Source organism: Balaenoptera ricei, chromosome 14 (genome assembly GCF_028023285.1).
Source record: "Balaenoptera ricei isolate mBalRic1 chromosome 14, mBalRic1.hap2, whole genome shotgun sequence".
NCBI classification, from domain to species: domain Eukaryota; kingdom Metazoa; phylum Chordata; class Mammalia; order Artiodactyla; family Balaenopteridae; genus Balaenoptera; species Balaenoptera ricei.
Genome location: NC_082652.1, coordinates 848,284 through 874,860, shown reverse-complemented (window position 1 = coordinate 874,860; position 26,577 = coordinate 848,284). Strand labels below are relative to the sequence as shown.

General features: G+C 57.5%; 1 protein-coding gene across 3 annotated transcripts in view; it reads right to left on the bottom strand.

Annotated features, from left to right (window-relative positions):
* The window catches only part of GALNT9 (polypeptide N-acetylgalactosaminyltransferase 9), a 70,556-nt gene extending 45,150 nt beyond the window's left edge, over positions 1-25,406 (bottom strand). For all 3 annotated transcript variants that reach the window (XM_059893645.1, XM_059893646.1, XM_059893647.1), the window contains exons 1-4: positions 25,160-25,406; positions 7,462-7,628; positions 5,044-5,218; positions 499-696 (exon numbers count right to left, since the gene is read on the bottom strand). In XM_059893645.1, coding sequence (XP_059749628.1) covers positions 499-696; positions 5,044-5,218; positions 7,462-7,628; positions 25,160-25,284 — 665 coding nt within the window. In that variant the 5' untranslated portion in view covers positions 25,285-25,406. The remainder of the gene's footprint in view (positions 1-498; positions 697-5,043; positions 5,219-7,461; positions 7,629-25,159) is intronic.
* Positions 25,407-26,577: the final 1,171 nt, after the last annotated feature.

Here is a 26,577-nt window from a genome sequence, read left to right as displayed (position 1 = left end):
TGACACCTTCCCAGTTTTGTCTCTTGGTCTCCCTGCCCCCTACCCTGACTCTGTCTTCCTCTGTTCATCTCTCTTTCTTGTTCCCTCTCACTCTCTTTGGTGTGTCCCCTGTTCTGCTCTCTCCATGTCTGTTTTCCTTTTCTCAGTCTCTTTTACTGGCTCTTTCTCTTTGGATGTTAGCTCTGTCTGTCTGTCTGTCTGCCTCCCTCCCTCTCCCGCCCTCTCCCCCGCCCGACCTCGTCATCTCTCAGGTCACAAACTGGAGCCGCTCCCAAGTTTCCCCATCACATCACCCTGTCCCTCTGCACATCTGGGCGGACGCTGCATCCCACCACACTTACTTCCCCACGTGGCGCCAGGCCCCGGCTTTCTGCACAGGAGCACGCCCCGTCCCTCCAGCCCCCCAGCCCCCTGCGGCAGCCCCGCCCCACGCCGCCTCACGCTGTCCTGGCTCCTCCCAGGGCAGGCCCTGCCCCCGGGGCCCCGGGCTCGGCTCACCTGATGGGCGCTGCCTCGTCGCCGCGGTCCAGCCAGTCCTGGGGCGGAATGATGTACATGCACCAGAGCCCCCAGTTGTAGCCGTGGGCCGCGCTGGCGTACTGCTGCACCTCAAACGTGTCGTACTTGATGTTGTCGATGGCCGGCAGGACGATGCGCCGCCGGTCCTCCCGGATCCGCGAGAGGGCGGGCTCGGCCCTGCGGGGCGGTGCATGCCCGTGGGGAAGGGCATGGGTGCCGGGACCCCCCGTCCCATTCCCCCAGGTCGGGGGGCCGGAGCCAGGCCTCCTCCAGGGAGGTGGCCACACCCGGGTCTGATGGCGCCTGCGGACGGCGGATCCAAGGGCTTCACCTCTGAAAGCCCCGGGGTCGCCTGGGCTGCAGACCCGCCTGCCGAGGTCTCGCCCTTCCCGGGGCAGCCCGTGGCTAAGGACTGATGGACACCAGGGATACGGGCACACGGATTGGGCCCAATCTCCGACACCTCTACGGGGCCGTCCTGGCTCCAGAGGCCCTGTGGGTCAGCTCAGTCTGTCCCTTCACAGCTCGGCCTCCCCCTCCAGCCCATCCCACTTCCCGGCCCTCCTTCCCCGCACGGGTGGCCACACGTTCATTTACAAGCATGAACTGAGGACCTGTCATGTGCCACACCCTGTTTTAACACAGCAGAGTACATTCACCAACTAGAAAAGAAAAAAAAATCCACGCCTCAGGGAACTTAGGATACACGGAAGGGACAGAAAGGCTACCAGGTACTGTTGTGCAGTGCACAACCTACACAACAGTATGTGGTGGCCCTGACTGGGTGAGGGTCAGGGGACAGACAATAATGTGTAAATAAGTGATATAATATATTAGGAGGTGTTAGTTGTTGTGGTGGGAAAAGAGAGTAAGTAAGGGTGGTTTGGAATTGCACTTTTAAATAGGATGCCTGGTGTAAGTTGCCCTGGGTGATGACCACGAGGTGTAGGATGTAGCAGGTGGTGGGAGAGATGGGGGGGGGGGCGGGCGTTCCACGCAGAGAGAGCAGCCAGCGCTGAGCCCCTGGGACGTGCTGGTGCACTTGGGGAGCGGGCCAGGGGGCTGGAGTAGAGAGATGGGGGCAGTGTAGGCAATGAAGCCGGAGAGGAGAGGGGCTAGAGGACATGGGCTCTCGGTTGCGGATTCTCCTTGCAGGAGTCCGAGAGGCCAGCAGGTGCAGCTTCGCCCCAGAGGCGGCCTTGTCTACCGCAAGGATGAGGTGCTGCCCGAGGGCCCGTCACCAAGCTGGAGTTCAACGTGGTCGTGAGCAGCCCACTGACGGGGCAACCAGAGAGACGAATGCTACAGGGGGACAGGGGGCCAAGCTCAGGCAGGGACAGCGGGGGCGGGGGGGGGGGGCGCTGGGGCAGTTCTCTGACCCTGCCTGGCGAGATTCGCCACGTGGTCCGCTGTCCTTCCAAGCGAGAGCCTGGTATTTACCTGCCTTTCAGCTTCATGAGGAGGATTAATTAATTACTTTTAGCAGAGTGTTTCAGAAATGAAAAGCTCTCTGCAAATGCCACGTCTGCTAATAAGGCAGGATCTCTGTGGAGGCAGTTCTTGGAGGAAAGGGCTATTTGCAGATGGATAGCTGGGTTTTCAGTTGTGAAAATTAAAGTTACACGGGTTTAAAGTTGCACTTCGATGTGGTAGACTTGTGGTTCTCCCAAATGCCCTCCAAATGCTCCAGGGAGTTTAACGTATATTAGAGGGACAGAAAGGCCTCCAGGTACAGTGTGCAGTGCACAACCCGCACAACAGTATGGAGTGACCCTGGGGAGGGGGGCAGACCATAACATGTCATCAATGATAGAGCGCGACAGGTGTCATGGGGAAAGAAGACTCGCTTCAGGAGGGTGGCAGAGGAGAGGGAAATGGGGGCCAGCAGGGGAAGTCAAGGCAGAAAGAAGTCGAATCTCGGTCAGCAACGTACTGGGACAGAACCAGCGCTGAGAACAAGCTCGTGGTCCTGGGGTGACTGAGATGCCACAGCGAGAGTGGAGGGAACATGGAAGGAGAGGGCTCCACTCACCTGGAGTGGAGAAGGAGGCGTAGGAGGTAGCAGGTGGTTACAGGCACCAAAGCCCTGGTCCAGCCAGCAGGAGCAGTTAGGAAAACCAAGAACTTTGAGAGACCGCGAAGGCCAGACCCTCGTGGCCCCCGGCTGGGGATACCGGCCAGGCGCTGTGGGACTTGATCAGCACGTCCACCACGAACGCCTCCTTACGGCATTCGCAGCCCTCACGTTTCCCCCAAGGGAGTATCTCAGTGAACGTCTTAGTTTAGGCTTCACAGAGTTTGAAGGTATAATGTGGGAGATCTGATATAAAAACGGTGAGGCTTAGTCTCTCTTGAAGCAGGGCAAGCTGCCCACCCACCCCGGGGCTGACTTTTCCCTGCAGCTCATCTGGTGGGCGCTGCAGGCTGCCCCACGCAGGGCTCATACTCCCCCCCCACTGTGGACCCCCTGCAGACCCTCCCACTGCGGGTTTCACTTAGGGATCTCGAGATGGGATCATCCTGGGTGACCTGGGTGGGCCCTAAACCCACTGGCAAGGGTACTTAGAAGAGAGAAGAGGAGAGACACAGTCACACAGAGAGGAGAAGCCGTGTGAAGACGGAGGTAGAGATTGGAGGGATGCGGCCACAAACCAAGGGACTCCTGGAGCCCCCAGAAGCTGGGAGAGGATTGAGCGGTGTCTTCCCACAAAGATTTGTCCATCTGGAACCTGGGATGGGACCTTATTTGGAAATAGAGCCTTTGCAGATGTAATTCAGTTAAAAAGCCCAAGATGAGATCAGCCTGGATTGGGCTGGGCCCTGAATGCAAGACGCCTCCTTCTAAGAGAAAGGAGAGGGAGGTTTGAGATGCGGACACAGAGGAGAAGCAGCGTGATGACAGAGGTGGGGATGGAGGGACGTGGCCACAGCCCTGGGCGCCTGGAGCCCCCAGAGCTGGGAAGGCGGGCGGCTCCTCCTCTAGAGCTTCCGGGGGAGTGCAGGCCTGCCCGCACCTTGACTTTGAATTTTGAATTTCTGTTGTTTTGAGCCACCGGCCTTTGGTCATTCATTATGGCAGCCCCAGGACACTCACGCACTGGGTGACCCTCCCTCCACCCGCTCATGCAACACAGGTGGTCCCCTGGGGTCCTGGTCTGCAGTCCCCGTTAGGCACTTGCCTGAGGCCCGTGCGCTGGAGCCGGCGCCGCCGGGTGCGGGGTGTGGCTCACGTGTAACCGTGGCAACAATCCCACTTTCTAACATCCCCACTCGGCACGGAGGAAACTGAGGTCCCCGCCCCCCGCCGGGGCTCAGCCCCTCGCGTCACGTTGGCGGGCCGAGCGTCACGCCGCAGTCCTGCGCGCCGGGAGCCTTCCCGCGGGATGTCACCCTCTGCCCGCCCCGCCTGCTGCCATTTATTCCTCTCGCGTCCACTGCAGGTCCCGGCGGGAGCGAGGGCTGCCGGGGGCGGGGCGTGGCGCCTCCCAGATGCAGGCACCAGAGAGGAAAATAAGGAAACGTGCCAAGGGCCCAGTGGGGGCTTTCCAGAAAACTCTGAGGCGCATCCTGCTGTTCTAGCAACACATCCTCAGGCACCTGCTGTGAGAACATCGGCTCACGGCCGCCCTAGGGACCACAGGGTCTGGAGAGAGGCACCAGGGCCAACCCCAGCTCTGACGCCCCGTGTGGATGCCCGCCTCCCCTTTGGATGTGGATACTTTGCTGGACAGATGACTGCTCTTAAGGCCTCACTGGCCACCTTTGGGCCTCGTGAGAGTCCCGGGCGGCGGAGCACAGACCCCTGGGCCCACCCAGAGACCGTAGGTCACACAGAGCTGCATATCCTGCGAGCTCTCGGGGGCTGCAGATGCTGCTGGTCTGGGGTCCACGCTGAGTACTGAGGACCTGCAGGGGCCCTGCCTCCCCGGGGCAAACACAAAGCCAGGACAGGTGCCGCAGCCTTCCTGCGGGGCGGGCCCCGGGGCGCCTCTAGATCATCCCGCGCAGGTGCCCCTGAGTCACCGAGGTATCCCTGCTGCTCCCCGGCCACATCCCCCGCTAGGTTTCTCATTAGAAGCCCACCTCACCCCTGCATGGATGGGTGGGAGAAAATGGGCGGACGCTTTGATCTAGAATTTTCTGTAAGGATGAGAAATTGCTTCCAACTTGTGCCCTAGACTTAGGTCTCCATTAACTGAGACCCTACAGACCACGTGTCCATGCAGCAACTGCCCCCAGCCTTGTGTGTTCCCCTGGCCTGAGGTCACATGAGCAGCCTCATTTGACTGTCACCTGCTGGAATGACTGGCCAATTCAAATTCCTCTGGGGATAAGGTGGGGATACAGATCAATCTTCATGTATATGCATCACAAACAGGGTTCTGGGTTCAGGAGCCGGACGTGGAGTGGCCGTGTGGCTGGACTCAGCTGCCCCCGGCCCTGCCAGGCTCATCCTCTTTGCGGGGGTCCTGCAGGCGCCAGCAGACCCTGCCGACCCCGCCCAGGGCCCAGCCGCGCCCTTACCAGCCCATGCTGAACTCCACGTGGGCGTCAAAGAAGCCCACGACAGGGGCCGTGGCGACCTTCCAGCCCTGAAGCCGAGCCCGGATCAGGCCTTCTCTCCTGCTGTTTCGGACAATTTTCACGAGACCCGGGTACCTCTTGCTGACGTACTGGTCCAGGTTGAGCTTGAGTTCCACTGCGGGGGACACAGAGATGTTTCAGGCGTGACACCTCGGGAGGGCCTGAGGTCACTGAGACCCACGGTCGTTGTGTGCCCTGGATCCATATTTCATAAACATTCAAGAGGACCCACCATTGCTGGGTGTGGGCTCGGGGTGCTGGGGGGACCTTGGAGAGAGAAGAGCCCACCTCATGGAGCTGCATTCCAGCGGGAGAGACAATGAACAATCAAGCCTGACTGATTCAGACAGAGGCACGTGTTATAAAGACAGGAGAAAACGGGGCTGAGTTACTCAGCTGTAAAAAGGAAGGCAGTCCATGGACAGACGGATGGATAAACAAAGTGTGGTCCATCCATACAATGGAACATGATCCAGCCTGAGAAAGGAGGGGATTCTGACACATGTTACTACGTGGATAAACTTGAGGACATTATGCTCAGTGAAATAAGCCAGTAGCCAAATGACAAATCCTGTGTGATTCCACTTATATGAGGTCCCTAGAGCAGACAAATTCACAGAGACAGAAAGCAGGGTGTTGGGTGCCAGGGGCTGGGGGAGGGTGGTGGGGAGTTAGTGTTTAATGGGGACAGAGTTTCACTTTGGGAAGGTGAAAATGTTCTGGAGATGATGATGGTGAGAGTTGCACAATGATGTGAATGTACTTAATACCCCTGAACTCTACACTTATTCTGTAAATGGTTAATTTTATGTTGTGAGAATTTCAACTCAGTAAAATATTAAAAAACTGATGAGGGCACAGGCGTCTACGTGAGGAAGCTCGCAATGGCCAAAAGTGCAAGCCACAAAATAAGCCACAGTAATAACAGACTTTAGCCGGTAGGAAAAAGAAAAAGGGGAAAAGGGAGTGGCATGTGAGCGAGGCGGGAGCTTCTCTGGGTCGGCTGGGCAGGTGCAGGGGCGGCCTGTCTGCGGAGCTGACACGTGGGCCGTAACGGGGACGCCGAGCCGGCGGGGCAGAGCGGAGGACAGTTACAGGCGTGGGAAAGGAGCTCCGAGCCCCGTGGGGCACCCTTGGCCGGTCCCGGGGGTGAGGGCAGGGGTGGGGAGGAGGGATGGGCTCAGGGCTGAGCAGGAGGGCTGCGGAGGGCTGGAACCCGATCCTGGCTCCTGGGCCTCGGTCAGTACCCCCGCGCCTCGGCCGAGCGGGCTTCTTGCAGAAGACGCCTACTGCCCATCCCTCCCCCTCAATCCCAGGCTCCAGTGGGCACCCCTGTGAGGGCAGCGCTGGTCCCAGGGGTGCCCCCAGCCGCAGCGGCCAGGGCTTCCTGGAGCAGCCTCCCCCGTGCTCTGTCCCGCCCTCTCCAGGGCCCCGCGGGGCGGCGCCAGCCACCCGCTCCCTGCTGCCTTGACAGCGTCAGGCGGGGCTCTCCCCGGCGTAGACAGAGCACACGCAGGGCTGGAGCTCCTTCAGGCCCAAGGGCGGCACCTCTGCCGTCCTGGAGGGCTCTGGGAGGCCTCTCCCCGCTCCCCTCCACCCGCCCCCCGACTCCCGCGGTGAGGAGGAGAGGCTGCTGTGATGGGAGAGACTGGGGACGAGGAGGGACCGGCAGGCCCAGCTCAGCGCACCAGGACCTCGACGTGGGGACCGCAGACGCGGGCAGGCGGGGCACCTCCGGACGCCTGTTAGGGGCCCGGAGCCCCGGTGCCTGCTGGGTGTGGACAGCGTGCTGGGCTGGACTGAGGCTGACGCAAGGCCACGCCAAGGGCCCAGGTTCCGGCCGTGAGCGCCAGCCCAGCTTCCCCACCAGCAAGGCTCCCACTGGAGCTTTGTCCAGGTGCGGTTAGCATATGGGAGAATTCGGCACTCTGGGGGCCTTTCTGGCTGGAGGAGCGGAATAGCACCCTCCCACAGCTCAGGCCCACCCAGAACCTCAGAATGAGACCTCAAGTGGAAGTAGGATCTTTGTGGATATAACTGGTTCAGGATCTTGAGATGAAAACCTTCTGGATTAGGGTGGGGCCTAAATCCAAGGACAAGTGTTCTTAGAAGAAGAGGAGAGACACAGACACACCGGGAAGAGGCCTTGTGAAGATGGAGTCAGAGGTGGGAGGGATGTGGTCCCAAGCCCGGGACACCAGGGATGCCGGCAGCCGGGAGAAGCTGGGAGGGGCAGGAAGGACCCTCCCCTGGAGCCCCTGGAGGGAGTGTGGCCCTACTCACAGCCCGAATTCAGACTTCTGGCCTCCAGGGCTCTGACATGCTTCCCTCGCGGGGGGCCGGGCTGGCCCCACTCACCATTATCACTGTTGTCGTCTACCAGGATAACCTCCTTGAGGAGCTGGGAGGGCGTGAGGTTGACCACGCTGTGGACGGAGCGCAGGATGACCGAGAGGGCTTCATTGACAAAGATGAACACCACGGAGATCTGGGGCAGGTCGTCCGAGTAGGTCATCTGTCTGCACCTGCGGGAGAGGCGGGGTTGGGGGCAGTGGTCAGTGTCAGATGTGATGGGGAGGTGGGAGCCTGGTGCCCCCGCAGGGTGCCCACTGGGACCAGTTCTAAATCCTGCTACCAACGGAAGAGCAACAGCAATGCCACAGATGGAAAAGGACCGAGCGCAGTGAGGGAAACAGCACGATGACGTTTGTCTCGGAAGCTCTGGACTTCAAGGCTCTGAGCCTGAACCCTGCTGTCTCCTTGCAGGAAGGCAGGTAACTTGCACTTGTAAGGGGTTAAAGTCCCACCGGGATCACACGGAGCATTTTTCCTTGATGCCCTTGGAAGGCGTGGAAGAGAGATAAAAGGAATGGTGGTCATCTCACGGCGTAGTCCAGTGGAGGGTCTGGGAGAGAGCCCCAGCCCGGAGCCCTCGTCAGCTCCTGACGCCCAGCTCTGTCTGAGCACCGGTGGTCATGGAGCAGGCGGTATCTACTGGGTGGGTCCTGCACTCGGCGGGCACCGTCCCCTGAAGTGGGGTCTAAGTAGACAGTGCTGGTCTGCCCAGGAGGGCGGAGCGCTAGTGCCAGACGAGGGCTGTTGAAGTAGGAGAGATGTCTGCGTGGGACAGCCTAATCGTGGCCTCCGCCTAACCTTAGCATCGAGGCTGAAATAGAAGGATGAAGTATCTTCTTCCAAAGGTCTTATCTTGGCCGTAGGGATGTGGGAGGGGAAAAGATGGGGGGCAGGGAAAGCAAAATATTCCATGTTGGGTGTAGGATGAGGGCAGTGAGTGGCTATTAATGTAATAATACAGTGGAATACATTCACAAGGGGCAAAGGGAGCTCTCAAAAATAGAGAAATGGGAAGGAACAAAAAATAAAGTAAGACAGAAGGCACCCAATCAAGTACGTTGGCTGCTACAATAAATGTAAATAAACTTACTCTCTCCTTAAAATGGCAGAGGCTTTTCAATGAAGTTAGATACATACACACTAAAGCACACTTACACATGCACACATTCACTCAGTCACACACAGCTCTGCTGTGCGCGGTTTACAATAAATACAGTTCAAATAGAGTGATTTTTTAAATTAATTAATTAATTTATTTCATACATTTATTTATTTATTTATTTATGGCTGCACTGGGTCTTCATTACTGCGTGCGGGCTTTCTCTAGTTGCGGCAAGTGGGGGCTACTCTTCGTTGCGGTGTGCGGGCTTCTCATTGCGGTGGCTTCTCTTGTTGCGGAGCACGGGCTCTAGTAGTTGTGGCTCGTGGGCTCTAGAGTACAGGCTCAGTAGTTGTGGTGCACGGGCTTAGTTGCTCCGTGGCATGTGGGGTCTTCCCGGACCAGGGCTCGAACCCACGTCCCCTGCATTGGCAAGCGGATTCTTAACCACTGCACCACCAGGGAAGTCCAGGAGTGGTTTTTTAAAAAAAAGATTGGAAATATAATCTAGTGAGAAAGGGATGCCAGACAAATACCACCCTCCCCAAACCAGAAATTCAGCACAGATATCACATAGGATGAAGGAGGTAGACTAGTTATAAACCATTATCACAAAGTGACCTGGCAGCTGGGTATAAAAGGAAAAACTACTAGAAAAGTCTACAAGCGTGCACCACCTTCAGACTGGGCAGACTGAAAAAGTAAGACCATGAAGGAATTACATAACGAATCCCCTAATTCCTTCTCGGAAAATTTTTTTTGTTATGCCCATAGGACATTTACAGAAAGTGGTCATGTATTTGCAGAATAGAAAACCTTAGATTTTTATGAAGCAGGGATTTTACAGGCAGGGCCATGTCTGTGGGCGTGTGACCCGGGCAGTCCCATGGGGCCCATACTGGGAAGGGCTCGCTCCCATCACAGCCTTCTCCTGTGTGCCCATGTGCTTCCTATTCTCATAAGGTCATTAGCTTAGTGGCCGCCCTGCGCCAGTATGACCTCATCTTAACTAATTACAACCCCATTTCCTAATCAGGTTACATTCTGAGGTCCTGGGGGGTAGATTTGGACATATCTTTTGGGGGACACAACTTAGCCCATAGTCAGTTATTCTTATCCCACACCTGGAGAAAGAGTTTTATTTGAAGGTGGGGAGGTTATTGCAGTTATCGGGGGCTGAGGATGGACGTGGGCCAGAGCTGTCTGAGAAAAATAACCAGTACTGGGGATAACCAATCATGATAAACAATAACTATATCAACCAATCATGAGGACAACTGATCATGGTGATAAATAATAGTGATGAAAACTGATACAGACGATAACCAATCGTGATAATAACTAATACTAGTGGATAATCAATCATGACGACAACCAATCAGGATGATAGCAACAGCTGAGGGCCCCCGGCACGCAGCACGCGCTCTGCCCCCCCGAGCCACCCTAACAGGAACCTAACATCCCCGTTTTGAAGATGAGGCTCCTGGGGGGTAACTCCCCGCTTCCGTAGTGCGCGCTGGCGTCAGAGCCGGACCCGAGCCACCAGCTTCAGGCAGAGGTGGTGTTCCTGCCCGCCCTTCCAGGCTGCCCTCCGGCCCCTGCGCACAGCTGGGGTTTGAGCGCCAGACTGACTTCAAGATGGACGAGAGCCCTGCGTCACTGTCGCATTGATATGGGCTGCAGTGCTGCTGGGGAGATTTCATTACTCAGAAAAATGCTTTCTGACAAGAAAACTTCACTCCATTTTTCTGTAGAGGAAAAAAGCTGGAATGCATAATTTTCATGAACTTGCAAATTGTGTAAAACAGGAAAAACACCACCTTGAGGAAGGAAATACATCTTGAGAGACTGTGGCTGCAGCTGCATACGGGAAGGACAAGTTCGCAGGTGCCTTTGGGGGAGGGGCTGCAGTGCCCCGCCCCTCCCCCGCCCCAGAGGCCTGGTCTCTGCCCTCCTGTGCTTTCTCCCCAGCTCACCATCCTCAGGCGTCCTCACGCGGCTTCTTTAGGGTCTCTGTACCCCCCATCACAGGCCCCCCAAGAGCTGCTCCTTCACCGCCGTACCCCAAGGCCCCAGAGCTGCGCATGCAGTAGGGCTTATGAGCATTTGTTGACAAGGGGAAGAAAGAACAAGAGTGAGTGAACGGGCCAAGTCCTGACACTCGTGGGTCCCCCCACCCCGTCTCAATGTGAAGCACCTCGCCTCAGCAGGAACCTCCACGCATGTCCAGGGCGCGGAGGAGGCAGGTGGACTTGGGGGGCATGGGCGCCGTCACCCCCTTCCTCTCCCTCCACGACCTGGTCACGAGGCCATGGACCTCTCGGGCTTGGCCACTGGGCCACGAGGGTCTGTCCTAAGGGCTTCCAACCAGTAAGAGCCAACTCGTGCTGCCCGTGGAGAAGCCACCAGCGTCCACAGCCATCTCCTGGGGATACAGCACGCACGAGACACCCTTCCAGGGGCTGGGGGCAGGGCTCGGCAGGACAAGGGTGTGCCTGCCCGCACAGCTTCCACCGGTGGGGCACCGGGGAGAAGCAAGGAAGCAGGATCTGACTTCAGAGTGGGTGGGCCCGTGGAGTGACAAAACGGGGCGATGGGGTCAAGAGTGCCGGGATGGGGAGGTGTCTTCAGACCAGGCCGGGGGGAGCCGTGGGGAGGTGCCGGGAGCCCAGACCTGCATCATTCTGCTAGGGCCGCCAAAGCAAACACCCAGACATTTATGGTCCCACATCCTGGAGGCGGGAAGTCCGAGATCGGGGTGTCACAGGGCTGGCTCCTCCTGAGGTCTCTCTCCTGGGCTTGCAGACGGCCGTCTGCTCCCGGGTCCTCACGTGGTCGTCCCTGCGTGTGTGTGTCCTCATCTCCTCTTCTAAGGACACCAGTCCTATGGGATGAGGACCCATCCTATGGCCTCCTTTTACCTCAGTCACCTCTGTAAAGGCCCGGTCTCCACACACAGTCACATCCTGAGGTCCTGGGCTCAGGACTTCAACCTGTGCATTGGGGTCGGGGGACACAGCTCAGCCCCTAACGAGACCCAAAGGCTCAGGAGGGCCCAGCCAGGCTAGGACCGGGGCCGTCCGGTGCGGCAGGAGTGTGTGGGCACGTCTCCCATGGAGCGATGCACTGCCTCACTTTATTCTGTTCACCTACACGTAACAAATCACTCCCGTCATAAACATGTGCAGCTTACAAATGGTTGTTTAAATTAGAAATCGTGCAATATACATGGCTCATTTTTGTCCAGCATAAATTTGCATAAAAATAATCTGCTTTCCTTATAATATAATCCCCTTCTCAGTTGAAAAAAAAATTGGTTGTGTTAAATATCAAGCAGAGGGAGTTCCCTGGCGGTCCAGTGGTTAGAACTTGGTGCTTTCACTGCTGTGGCCTGGGTTCAATCCCTGGTGGGGGAACTAAGACCCCGCAAGCCGAGCGGCACAGGCAAAAAAAACAAAAATCAATCAATAAATATTGAGCGGACCGAAGGGGGTGTCCCTCACGCACAGGTAGGTATGACGTCAGTGAGGAAGTAAGAAACCCACACCTGAAACCCCGTTGAAGACAAAGGCGATTACCATCCTCCCCTGAGCTTTCCTTTATAGTCTCTGACCCCAGGCACCTGGCCAGCAGCGCACTTGGACTTGACCTTAGGCCGGAGTCCTCCTGTCCTGCCTTTGCACCCGCACAAGCTCCAGTGGCCGCTGGGTGGGACTGTCCCACGATGTCCCTGCTTCCCGCCTCCGGGCAGGAGGTGCTGTGTTTCCAGGTTTCCTTCTGCCCCTGAATCGGCCTCAGCTTCAGGGCTCAGTGTCTTCCCCACCCTGCAGGGACTGTCCCTGAGCTGAAGCCCGGGGGGCACTCAGTGGGGTGGGGGAAACGAAACTGACCGCCACGCTGCAGCCCTGGAAGAAGTTGGTCTAAGCGGAACCAGAGGGTTTTCCTCTGTAATTGAAATCCCCGTTCCTGTCCGACAGAAAATAAACCACGTTTATGGTGATTGGAAAGAATCAGAGTTCACCAAGAGGGCGGCTCTGAGAGCTTGTAAACTTGGTGAGCCAGGGTGGGCCCCAGGAGTGGGGCAGAGGCCGGGACAGAGGCACTCGGGCACTGGGGGAGGAGGACCCCATCGCCCCCTCCCAGAGCCTCCGGAGGTGGAGGGAGACCCAGAGCGCTCCCACATGCCGAGGCTCTTGGTTCACTGTAAAACTGAAGGAAGACGCGTGATACACTTTAAAGATTTCAACTTGACCGAGTAACATTTCTATGTTCAAACTTGAAGCTAACAGGTACAGGTCAGGAGAGAACCAGACGACATCTCCCCGAGCCCTCCCTCCTGCTGCCCCCCACCTGCTCCCCTTAGCAATGAACCCAGTCCCTTTCTGGCCTGCCTGCTCTGGCAAAGCCTTGGCCTTGACTGTGGTCTCCCCCGCCTCTCCCTTGACCCCCTTCCTGGATACCGTCCGCTGAGAAAGGGCACGGTCTCTAGGATGTGCGAGCTGGGCCCCCCTGACCTGACTTCTTTGTCTGTTTCCTCTGGCTCACTCAATGGCCCCAAGTGGCCCCAGTGCTTCCAGGTGCACGCCAGGCCCGCTCCTGCCTCAGGGCCTTTGCACGCCCTCCCCTGCTCGGCACACGTCTTCCGCACGCGGCCACATCACTGACTGCTCTTCTGCTCTTTCTCCCCTGGGCTGGGAGCCCCCGGGCAGGGCCTCCTGTTTGTCTGGTCACTGCTTCACGGCATCTAGAACGGCAGACACTCCATGGGCTTCAATCCACAACATCTAAGAAGCTTCCATTCACAGCTCCTGGTGGAATCAAAGGTGGGACATGAGATGCACATTTAAAGCTGCGACATGTGTCGGAACTCTGAGTAATTTTGTGTGAGGAAAACGTTGAAAGTCTAAACTTGAGCCTCGAGCTGAATTTAAGGATACATGTGCACGTACACACACCACATGGGCACATGCATGCCCACACTCACACACACCACACACACCCATGAGCCCTCGAAAGGGTTGTGCCCCCGCCCCGCTTGGGGCATCTGCCTTATTTGGGGGTCTCTCCAGTCCTGGCTGAGCCACGTCTACTCCATCCAGACCAGGGTTTCCCAGTCTCAGCCCTGTGGACTTTGGGGCTGGATAATCCGGATCCTCCTCTGTGTGGCGGTCGTCCTGTGTGTGCTTAGCAGCATGCCCGGCCCCCACCCAGGCTGAGACAACCCCCAATGCCTCCGGACATCTCCAAATGTGCCCCGGGGCGAAATCGCCCGGTGAGAAGCCCTGGTCCAGGATCTGGGGTCTGGCCCTGGGGGGGCTGGGACTTGGCAACCGTTCCAGCATCATGAGGCTCCCGGCACCCAGCCCAGCGTGCCCGGTGGCTGATGTTAGCTGGAGTGCAACCCTCCCTAGGTCCCTTCCTCCCCCTGAAAATCGAACTCCAGCCGGAGTCCTGTCCATCCTGCCTCAGGCTGTGGACGTCTGCTGCGGTCCTGCTCAGTCTCTCCCTTGTCCCCCATAACATGTGTGCTTCACCCCCCACTGTCACACTCTAAGTCACTGGGTGGAATCCCAGCCCCTGGATGATGGGGGGTGGGGACGTGACTGGGTGTGGACCAGGCAGCTCAGCAATAGGCTCAGGAACAGACACACAGTCAGAGCCATGGAGAGGTTGGCTGGGGCCTTGGGGAGACAGGATGTGAGGCTGGAGCAGCTGCATCCATCTTGCATCCAGTGGTCAGGATGAAGCCAATGAGGCCAATAGCAGAGCAGAGAGATGGTGAGATGCCAGGTCCAGATGACATCAGATGAACCTCAAATCCAAGTCTACATGAAGCCAGTGCTTCCTCCAGACTTTGTAGTTGCAGGAATAATACATTCTCTCCCTGTCTCTCCCTTTTTCTCTCTTTTTCCAGCTTAAGCCAATTTGAAATGGATCTTCTGTCAGTCCTGATCCTGCACAGGTCCTGACATGTGCATGATGAAGGGACACACTTGCGAATGCCCCTCAGGAGGGGTCTGCCCAGTCAGCCGCACCCCAGAGTCCCAGACCAAGCCGAGAGGGGAAGACAGGGGACCAGTGGGTCCAGTGCTCACAGAGGTTAGTCTGGCCACTGCCTTGGCCATTGCACACCCTGTCTCAGGACGTCCCCGTCCAGGCGAGCTGGGGGCTTTCTCACATTGTTGGTAGAGATGACACCAGCTGCTTCATCCTAACCCTGTCCTTGTCTAGGACACAGACAGTCCCAGCTTGGGACCTCGGCTGCCTCGAGAGGAGGAGAGAGCCAACTGCCAACCTCCTCAGCTAACTTCTCGGCAAACCCCATTCTTTGAGACTTGGGTGTCCCTGCCATCCTGAGAGGCAAAGACTGAGCAAACTAAACACTGGAGGGGCTCTGAGAAGGAGCAGGAAAACATCCTTGCCTTCCATGGTGCAAGGTGAGACACACAGACAACCCAGGACACATGAGGGGATGTCTGCAGGGGGCTCTGGGAAAGATTCCTCTGTTCTTAAAGAGGGACAAGATGTAGGAACATATTTATTCTAGCCCTTTGGAAATTTGACCTGTGAAGATGTGATGCTGAGAGCTATGGCAACCATGTTGTGACCATGAGGAGATAAGCCCAATGCACTGAGCGTGGCAGAGCAGAGAGTTGGGAAGAGCCCAGGTCCCTGATGATGTCATTGAACCAGCAATGAACAACTCTGCCCCCCCACCCCGAGCTGTGGACCTCTCACTATCTGAGATCAGGAATCCCAGTATTGTTGCAGCCACTTCAGACTTGCTAGGTTTTTCATCTGAAAGCATTCTCAGTGACACAGAACATCCATTCTTTTTAGGGGAATCCCACTCCTCCCTCGGAATGTCATCTAGCCCTTGTACCCTCAGACGTCACCACACGACAGTCCGAGATGGGTGCTGTGGCAGATCACGCTTTCCAAAGATGCTGCAACAACAGCCCCCAAGTCCCCTGGGACTTTGCCACCCTCCCTTTGAACCACAGTGAGCTCTGCCGCCTCTCACCAACAGGATACAGGGAAGGGACGCTACGTGCCTTCTGAGCTGAGTCACGAAGAGCAACAAGGCTTCGTGTGCTGGGACTTTGTTCCGGGGCCATGTGGCACCGGAGAGGCAACCAGACTCTGCCCAGGCCGCCACGCTGTGAGGAAGCCCAGCCACACAAAGGGTCCCCGTGTGGGTGCTCGGGTGGACCGTCCATCTGCTGCCAGGCGTGTGCACGATGGCCCCCCCAGATGATTCCAGCCCCCGCCGTTGAGCACCCCCCATCACACCTTCCCAGCTGAGGTCGCAGGAAGTACTGCTCAGAGAGGCTATTCCCCCTGCACCCCGTCTGACCTCCTGCCTCTCAGTCCATTAAAACGTGGTTTAACGCAGCTGGCTAAGCAGCAGTCGTAACCAGGACAGGTACGTTCCCCAAAGTCCGGCGGCTCTGTCCTTTTCTTGGACACACACTGTCCCGCACGGTGCTGGGTACACACTGGACGCTTCCCACAGGCTGGCCGGCTTCACGCCCACCCCATCAGGTCAAGGCCGGAGGAGGGGCTGGGCTGCGGGCCCCAAAAAGGCTCTGGCTCGGCTTTGCATGTCCCATCTGGAGCCAGAGAAGCAGGACATCCTCAAGCACCAAGCCGTTTCGCAGAGGATTTATAAACCCACAGAGCAGCAGGCGTGGTTACAAGCTCTCGAAGCCACTTCCGAGGTCGTGACTGGAATGTGTCGCACGCGGTGTCCCAGCTGGCCTCCGGGAAACGGGGCCATGGCAGCGACACTGATGGAAATTTATGGGGACGCCCTTTGTGCCGCTGGAGAAATAAACGCAGGATGGAGAGGGGATGAAGTGGCAGTGGCCTCCCGGGGGGCAGCAAACTTTGCCTGTGACAACAGGACACACATCCATCTCCTGCCACAGCAGACGGGTCTGGGCTGAGCACAGACCCAGGAAGCTGCACCATCGGAAACCGAGAGGGACGCTTCTGGGAACCGCTGTCAGGAGGGTTCTTGGAAGCGCGTCACCGGGGAGTGGGGACGCCTTCCTGGCGGCAGCATCTGCCTGCTGGGTTGACATGCTGCTGCCCTCTTGGGAACATCGGTGCGAGCCTGGAATCCCAGACCAGTGCATCCCACACCAACGCCTGGCCTTCCTGCCAGCCCAAGGCAGGATGCTGACGGGCACAGAGACAGAGCAGCCCCACGGAAAGCCGGCACAAGAGAGGCTGCTTGGGAAGGTGGGGAGGAGGAAACCTGAGCAACGAGAAACGCCAGAGCCTCCTGCTTTGGGGTCTTGTCTTTCGCAGCCTGAGTCCACCCATCCGTCCCGGCAGCTGGCTGCAAGACCTCCCAGAAACAATATGTACGTGCACGCACCCAGACGTGCGTATACTACACACGTGCACAAGCATACGTGCACACAAGTAAAACACTATGCAAATACACATGCATACAACTGCACACACACGACATAGATGTACACACGCGCGTTACACACGCCCACGATGCATTCACACGCGTGCACTCACAGGGCACCTTACGCACAGCCACGCTCCGTGGAGACATTAAGGGCTCATATTTATTGGAGGAGCCTGTGCGCGGAGCTAAGGGTGAGTACAGATCTCGGACTCACTCTTCCACACCCAGGCCCTCGCTCACAGCTGCGGGCGACCCACACGCGCCTTTGGAGAGACCCTTGGGCTGAGATGCGTGAGAATCACCGCACCACGTGTTCAAGGAGACGTGAGCGCACACACCACCCTCAGAGCTCAGAGCAAAAGCCGGTCAGAAACAGAACACTGGACCGTGCACAGAAAGACCCCTCACACACACCCCTCCCAGGAGCCCGGTGGGACAGTAACACGTGGGGTCGTGCGCTCATGGGCACGGTCGCCGTCTGGCTGCGTGGAGGCCTGCCCGCGCCCAGGAGAGCGAGTGGACTGCAAGGGTGGCCAGACCACCCATCCCTGGGTGCGGGGCTGCGGAGGACCCCTCGGCCCACCTGGAGTGTCTCTGCCTGGGCAGTGAGGCCCACCGGGGCCCAAGTGTGCGACCTTCAGGGCCTGTGACCTCCAGGCCCTCCAGGCACTCGCTAGGGCAGTCCCTGGGGTCGCTGGGCCGGAGGCCGACGACCCGTCACATGCCAGGGTCCAGCTCAGCGCAGCTGTCTTCTGTTGCCCCAGCAGCCCCACCAGGGCCCTGGGGATCATCAGTGAGCCCTTAGGGTGCACAGTGGAAGGGAAGGGAGAGGCGGGACGCCGGCATTTGTTTGTCCGGCCCCCGACGGGATCTGGGGCAGCCCCACATTGAGTGGACCCTCAACGGGGCCCGTGAGTGGACTCCCCCATCCCAGCAGATCCCCGGCTGAGGAGGAGCCACGGGGCAGGTGGCCTCCCATTTTCCCGTCTGGCTTTGTTAGCCTCCAACCCTGCTGCAGGGGGACCAGCTGGCTGTAAAGAAGAGCCCGGCCCGCAGGAGGGTGAGCGGGTGGGGTCTGTTCCCCTCGGCGAGCATCCCACGCCGAGGGGCAGGCTCGGCTGAGGGGCCCGGGCCCCGCCCTCCCCAAGCATCTCCTTCCCCGAGCTCCTGGGGCTGCTGGGAAGGGAAGGGCGTCTACCGGCTGCAGCAGGAGGAAAGGAACCAGCACGTTTCCCGGACAGCACCGTGCTTTCCGTCCCGTCCTCTGGGACCCTTGCCTCCACTTGCAGACCCTCAATGCCGGTGGCATCGGAGCCCCCATGTGGAGCCGGATTGGCACGTGGCACGCGGCGCCTGCTTCCGGTGCCTCGCGATCACCATCCGCTAAATCCGCACTCATTACGCTTGACCGCCAAGCGACGCGCAGCAGAGACGATTCATAGGCGCTCAGACTTCTCCATCGCCTATGGGGGGGGGGGGGCAGCACCGCGCGGGAATGCAGGACGGGGCCTCGGACAAGGCCGTTCACTTTTATGATGCTGTTTAATTTGGGTTTGCCAGTCTTCCTTCCACCATCCCGTGGGCCAGTCTTAATAATCAAGATCTTTGTTATGTGTTTTGTGGCATAATTAAAGCCACCGCTTAGTCAGAAAAGCTATCTACCTCCAGACAAAGGGAAATCTATAATGTATCTAATGGAGAAAGGTAGAGAGAACTTTGGTTTGAGAGTGGATGGAGTTGCCAGTTGAGGTGGGAACACATGTCCACACGCGTGTGCCTGCACACACACACACGCTCCTACACCCGCGTGTGTTTCTGATGACTACACCTGCCAGATTGGGGGGATGGGCTCCGGGGGCTAAAGGCTGTTCAGGAAACCAAACTCTGAAAGCTTCAAACGGGCATAGACGGCGCTTGCATGTATGTATTTACTCATTTAATCCTCCACGAATATTTCCTGAGGGCCTCCTAAGCACCAGGCACGGCCACCGATGTGTGACGGCGCGGAGCTGCTGCTATTCGCGGAGCGGAAGCCTCCCCCAGCGCCCGGGGCCTCGCGAGCCCGCATGTCGCCTGCGGCGGCGCCAGCCTCAGGCCTCCGAGTCCCGCGGGCGCCGGGCACCCTCAGTGCGGGATCGCCGGCATCTCATTTCCTGCCGCGGCCCCTTGGAAGGCCTCAGCTGGCAGCGCCGGGTCAGGGACTGTGGGGCGGGCTGTCGGGTGGGGGGGCTGAGGCGGCCCGCGGGAGCTGGGGCAGCCGCACTGGCTGGGGGGTCTCCGATTGCCGGCTCTCAGGACCCGGCCGCGTGGACGCCCTGCGGGAACACGCAGGGCCTTCCTCACAGCGTGGCGGCCCCTGGTCCAGGACCCCTGCCGGGCTGGCGGGGAGCTCTAAAGCTCCACAGCTCACCTCCGCCCTCCTCCATGGGATGACCAGCCCCAAAAGCCCACCTGATTGCAAGGGGACGGACACTGTCTCCACCTCTCGAGGGGGACGGGGCAAGGTTCCAGACGAGGGGTCTGCATCCACCTTTGGAAAATACGATCTGTCACACCGGGTGACGTGAGGAAGGTAAGACTCGGGGGGGAAAGCACGCCACACAACAGGGTTCAGCCAAATCCAGGCTGCCTCCTGGATTTGCAAATGAAGTTTTCTGGGGCCAGAGCTATGCCCGTTCATGTAGCTATTGGCTGGGCTGGGGCTGCTCTCACGCGGCCCCAAAGCCTGAAACGTGTGCTCTCTGGCTCAAGAGGTAATGAGAAACACGCACTGGTCCCTGCGCCCGCTTCTCAGACACAGAGCCGCACCCTTGGAACCCCCAGGGCGATGGGCGAGGTCGGAGTGCTGTGGGAGCCCCTGGGTGACGGAGGGAGTTTTGTTCTAATGAGGCAACTCTGGGTGGGCTCCTGGTTGGGGACTGGTCACCAGAAGGACCAAACCACGATTAGAAGTTGGCGCTTTCAGCCCCTCCTCCCCACCCTCTGGGGAGGAGGGGCTGAAAGTGAAGCTAAAAATGGATCATGCCGACGTGATGAAGCCTCCGTAAAAGCCTCTAAAGCACGGGATTTGGAGAGTTTCTGGGGTCCCAAACACACCCGGTGCCAGGAGGGTGGGGTACCCCAGCTCCTCGGGGACAGACGCTCCTGTGCTCAGGGCCCTCCCAGGCCTCCCGCCGTGCAGCTCGTTGTCTGGCTGTTCCCCCGTGTCCTTCATCACGTCTTCATTCTGTAACAGGCCAGTAAACACAAGTGTTTCCCTAAGTTCGTGAGCAGTCCTAGCAAGTGTCTGAGGCCGAGCAGGGGTCAGAAGTGCCGGGGCAGCCTGGATCTGAGGTTGGCATCTGAGCCCTGCACATGCGGGGTCTGATGCCGACTCCAGGCAGATAGTGTCAGAACTGAATCGAAGTGTAGGACACCCAGCTGGTGTCAGAGAATTGGTTGGTGTGGGAAAGCCCCACACATCTGATGTCACAAGTGTTGTGAGTGTGGCAGTCTTGTGAGAGTAAAGAAAAACAGTGAGGTTTTCACACATGGCCTTTTTCAGGAAAAGTTTTCTGACACCGCCCACTGCAGAACATCAGGCGCAAGGATATTGTATTTTACTGAGCAGCTTTTTCACCCACTGCTGCACTCCCTGGGTACCTCAACATCCCTCGTGGGGTTCCTAGACTCTGCCCACATCCCACCTGAGGATGTCACCAATTCCCTTCCAGGGTCCTGACTGACCCAAGGGCCGACTGGAAGGCAGGCAGAGCTGATGGCTAACAGCAGCATCCCCTAGATCAAGCCGTGCCTGAAAGCCTACCCTTCAGGGCCTGAGCCAATAAATTCCCTTTTTTTGCTTAAGCCGTTTCAAACTGGGTTTTAAGTCTTACCAACCCAGCCCCCAGAATGGTAGGCAATAAGGGGAATTCCTGTTGGAGGGCTAAGGTTCGGGGAAGATCTCATTTCCAAATACAGAAGACGGGATGCCTGGTCATGCTCATGAGAAGACCCCAGTTCCTCGTCAGAAAGGCCCCTGGGGGACTGGAGCCCGTGTTTTAAGCGAGGCTCTCATGAGGGCTGTCACTGCTTTGAATAATCCCCGTGACGTAGTCCCCTGAGCGCAGAGGGAAGCTCTGGGTTGAGTGACAGCGGCAACAAGCTCCAGAGAGGCCCCGGGCAGAGCCTGCGGGACAGGAGGGGCGTGGGGGGAGGGGCGTGGGAAGGCCCCTTTCCACTTCTGATTCATCAGCCACATCGCCCATGGGGGTAGGAGGGGGGGTCTGCACATGTGCCTGGTGCCAAAGCCTCCTCGTTTCTTTTTTGGGAAGAAATGGGATATAAACAACCAGGTAAGTAACTAAATAAAATCCACATTCTCTCATTAAGGGAGGCAGAGAGCTCTGCCCCTTCAAATCAGAGTTTCTGTAAAGCAGGTTTCTATCAATTAAGGCAGATTGTAAAGGTCAGCTCTTTCCAAGTTCGCCCAGATGTCTTCTTTTGTGACGTGAGAGTGACAACTGGGATTGATCACTCTGTCAGTTTTTATTTCGGCAGGCTGAGGTTTCTTACGGAAGATCTGAATCCTCAAAGGGAAAGCCAGAATCGCTCCTGCTGCCAATCCCAGGCCCAGCAAGACATGGGAGGAGAGGGCTCCCGAGGACAGGCGAGTGTGCGGTGACACACCACACGCATCGGGTGGAGCCCTTTCGGCTTAAAAAGCAGAAAATCCAGTGCAAATTTGCTTAAGCAAAAAATGTAAAATATATATGTGTATGTGTGTATACTAATTTATTGCAGAGTCTAGAGGACTTATTTTTTAAATTTATTTGTAATTTATTGCAAGTGGCTTCAGGGACAGCTGGATCCAGGTGCTCATAGCACTGGAACCCAGTTCCTCCCCACCTCCCAGCTCTGCCATGCCCTGCAACTGGATTTTTTCCTTCGGTTTCACAAGTGCGCCCTGGGAGCTCAAGCTCTCTCCTCATGATGATAAGATAGTGCAGATCCCCAGGCTCCTAAACTTGCAGTTTTACTTTTGGGGAAAATCCTGATTTTCCCCCCCACAGCCTCAGGTAATTCCAAGGCTCACGCTGGACTGGCCTAGACCATGTGATCTCCTTGAACCAATCACTGTGGCTGGTGGACCGTGAGCTCTGATTGGCTTAGCCCTGGTCATGTGACCCACCCTGCAGCAGGGGTGGGAAGTTTCCATGGGTCCCCACATGGAAACAGGGAGCTACTGCCCCAAAGAAAGAGAACTGGATTTTGAGGAGGCGAACGACAAGCGTCTGCTACACTCAGACGCATATCTATTCTGTAAGCGCCGCTGCTCTGATGCTGGGAGATGCGGCAGGACCGTTGGGAGACCCCTGCCCTTGGTCCAGGGCTGGGGGTGGTGGGCTGGACAGCGAGAGATCTGGTGGCCTTGACCCCTGTGGGCTGGGACTGCTCTGAAAGCAGGCCCTGGGGGGATTCAGGGGGTCACAGAGAGGCTTCAGCTTCGTCATAATTTGGTCATGACTGGACTCAAGCCCCATGCCCACTGGGCAAGGGGTCCAGCCATGCAGAGGCAGCGTGGAGGGGTTCTAGAGGGTTCCGCAGAACCACCAAAAGAACACGATCTCTGGGAAACAGGGCAAGAAGGGGCTTTCTTCAGTTATGACAACAAATGCTATGAGGTGAAGGAGGAGACGCAGCAGGAGAACGCCCCCACACTGCCTCCGACCCAAGTCCAGGGGCTGCACCCCCGGAGTCACAGAGACGGGGTGCTGTGACCCGATGTGCCGCGTGGCTCAGGAAGGTGGAGCACGGCGCCACTTCCGTACCAAGTCGGCTGAGGTGTCCCCACTAGTACCACGTGCATAGGACGGGGTCAAGGCAGCAGGTCTGGCTTGTCCACGCCCTGCACCTCCTGGGAGGTGACCTCTGGGCCCTTGGCACATCCTGCCTGAAAAGAGCGTCACCTTCACCTGGAGGCCTGGGGCCTTGCCAGGTAGTCTTTGCTACAGTGGGATTCATGTGGGGTCTCGGCTTGACCTCTGCAGGGGCTGGAGACTGAGGTCAGCCAGTAAAAACCCAGACACCAAGGCTCAAGGGAAAAAAAAAAAAAAAAGGCTCGAGGGAGCCCCCCGGCGGGCAATATGTCATAGCGTGCTCACACCTCGCTGCTGGGGCAATCAGGCACCGTCCCTGTGAGCCCCACCGTGAGGGCCAGCTGGAAACTCCGGCCTGGTGTCCTTGAGCGATAACAAGCTGCACCACGTGTGTAACAGCTTTGCTGAGCCTTATGAGTCCTTTAGTGAATTATTGAACTCGAGGTTGGCCTTGGGGGTCCTCCGAACCGCACCAGGGCTGCCCAGGCGCTCAGAGCTAAACTCCAGCAGATGTGCTGACCCTGCTGGTGGGCAACTTAGTTCATCCTCCAAAAGTCAGGACACAAGGGGGGCTTTCAGAAATCGACTCACACTCAAACACATGCACACGCACACGCGTGCACACACACTCCCACACACCCTCAGAGCACCTGACTCATTCAGGTCCGTGTCCGTGACTGCCGTCACATCTCGGCACCACCTGCGTTATTATTTACTTTGTATGTTTCTCCAAATTGGCCTTTTAAAATTCAAAACGGCACCTTTATTTCATCGCTGCAAATGGAAAGCAGCCCTACTTATGCTAAATCAATGGTAACCATGAAGATAAATGCGATGAAGATAAAATAGCACCGTCACGAGCAGCGCGTGGTCAAGGCAGGGGAAGCCGCCTGCTCCAGGCTCTCCGGCTATAACGCGACAGAGCGGGGTTTCTCAGGAATGGAGTCACAGAGGGCCTTCACCTCCCATTATGCAGCTCAGGCCCGCCAGTTCCCACCGCACATCCCGGCTGCGGCTAGAACACGGAACCTGGGCAGACGCGCTGGTCCCCGCGCCCCAGGCCCCAGCACTCCCTGGGGCGGCCACGGCGCTCACTGCCAGCCCTGCCCCAGCGCCCTAGAAACTCGTTTCTGGGCCTCTCAGCTCACTCCTCGCACAGCAAGCCCTCAAGCTCGGAGGAACAGGGAGTCTGTGAGAACCGCTCCCTGGTCCTCCCTGGGCTGGGGTAGCCCCGAGGCCGGCTCCGTAGCCCCCTGTGTCCCCGGTGGAGCTGATCCGCTGCCGACCACCTGTACCCGCACGATGAGGCACCGTCTCATGCTCCGGGCCCTTGCCTGTCAGCCTTCCCACCCCCTCCCAGGGCTTCTGGGACCACTTCCCAAACCAGAGTCCTATCTCAGAAGCCACAACTGGAAGAGGGGCAAACCAAGACAAGAGCTAAAGTAGACACTCCCCCGCACCCGCCATCCACCTTTCCTTGAAGGCTTCTCCACGGACTCAGGAGTCAGAGCGGCAACTCTGACCACACGGCTGCCCAGCCCAGCCCAGCCCTGAACTGCAGCCCCTGCCAGGAAGAAGGTGCTGCTGGAAAGTGCTTTCCTGTTCAAGGTTGCCAGCGGCAGGCTGAGTTCCTGTGGCCAGGGCCACAGAAAGGAGCCTGCCTTCATGTCCAGGGTGCAGGCGCCCTGCTTGGCTGAAGTTATTAAAGCAATGAGGTCCACTCAATATGGAGTTGTGTTCCAGTCTCGCCTCTGCTTTACTACAGGATGCAATGATCTGAGACCAGGAGTCCTGAGTGACCAGAAGGCAAGGCACAGCCATCGAGGGGTCTGACTTTTCTGACTAATCAACTGCTGTGGCTTTGGGAGTGGCGGGGACAGGGGTTTACAGGCAAGTGACCGAAATGGAACACGGCGATGCTAATTTCAAGCAGAACCTCCACCCACCATCGCGGCTCCTGCACCAAAAGCGGGAGGACAAACGCATTTGGCAGAGACTGTGCTTCAAGCTGTGTCACTTGTCACTCGTGTCATTTGTATAAGTGGCGGCACCTGGAGCATCGGCGATGGCGCGGCCCAGCTTCCTGGGCAGCGCCGTCCCTGAGCAGCCTCAGTCCTGTACTGGCACCTGCAGAGGATGCCCATGGCCGAGAGCAGAGAAACCGGAGAAGAGAAGACGGATGCGGAGGGCCCCACCTGCCAGGGCCCCCCACCCTCCGCTCTGCCTGTCCAGCAGATCCTGTGACATCTGGGTGCCAGGAGCCCAGGCCTGCGGGGGGCTGCCTAGAGGTGTCTGTGGGAGGGGCCGCGTACTCACTTTTTGGGCCTGTAGTCAGGGATGGTCCTGTCCAGGGAGATGCGGTCGCTGAGCTGCGCGTTGTACCCGTATTCCTCGAACTTGCCCTCTGTCTCCTGGCTGTTGTCATGCAGTGTGGCCGCCATGCCGCCCTGGCCCAGGCCGCCCGGCCCCTCCACCAGACCGATGGGCTTGGCGAGCCCTGGCGGAAAGGAGAAAAGAGGGGGTCAGGCACGTCCCAGGACCTACCGTGTCCTCCCCCCACCCTTCTCCCAGCCTCGCCCTAAAAGGCCCTCTGTTTCAGGTGCAAACTCAGCAAATTCCTTACATACTGCAGGATTCCAACTCTAGGACATTGCAGGAAAGGCAAAGCTATGGAGACAGTAAAAAGATCAGTGGTTGCCTGGGTTTGTGGGGAGGGATGAGTAGGCAGAGCACAGAGGATTTTTAGGGTAGTGAACCTGCTCTGTATCATTCTGTAATGGTGGATACATGTCCATATACATTTGTCCAAACCCAGAGCAAGTACGGCACCAAGAGTGAACCCTCATGTAAATTGTGGACTTTCAGTGATTATGATGCGTCAGTGCAGGTTCATTAATTGTAACAAATGTACCACGTTAATGCAAGGTGTTAATAACAGGAGAAGCTGGGCAGGGGGCGAGGCCACGTGGGAACTCTCTGTACTCGCCACTCGATGTTTCTATAAACCCAAAACTGTTCTAAGAAGCAAACGCTATTTTTTTTTAATATTTATTTATTTATTTTGGCTGCCCCGGGTCCTCATTGCCGCGGGGTCTTTAGCTGTGGCATGTGAACTCTTAGTTGCGGCATGCATGAGGGATCCAGTTCCCTGACCAGGGATTGAACCCGGGCCCCCTGCATTGGAAGCAAGGAGTCTTAGCCACTGGACCACCAAGGAAGTCCCATGGTTTTTTTTTTAAGTATAAAATAAAAATAAATTAACTTTAAAAATGCAAAGCAGCTGCCCCACTTGCTCACCAATCCTTGATATTGTTGGTCTTTATAATTTAAACTAATTGTACATCCACACAGTGGAATGCTACTTTGGGATAAAAACAAAGGAACTACCAAATATGCAACAATCTGGATGAGTCTCAAAGCATTAGGTTGAGCAAGAAGCCTCCAAAGACACCGAGGAAAACGTATGTGCGACTCTATTTACAAAATTGGAAGAACAGAGGAAGCTACTCTATGGTGACAGCAGCAAGAGCAGGGACCGCCGGGGGGGAAGGTGACATTGGCTGCAAAGGAGCCCTCCTGGGATGACCAGGGTGTGTATGCATGTGTGGGTGCCTGAGAAGGCCAGGCCAAGGGAGTGTTTTCTGGAATGTTCTATTTGGTCAGTTGTGCCAGGAGAGGAGACATCATCCCCCTGATGCCAGGGACCAGAACAGTGCCAATCAAGCAAGGACAAC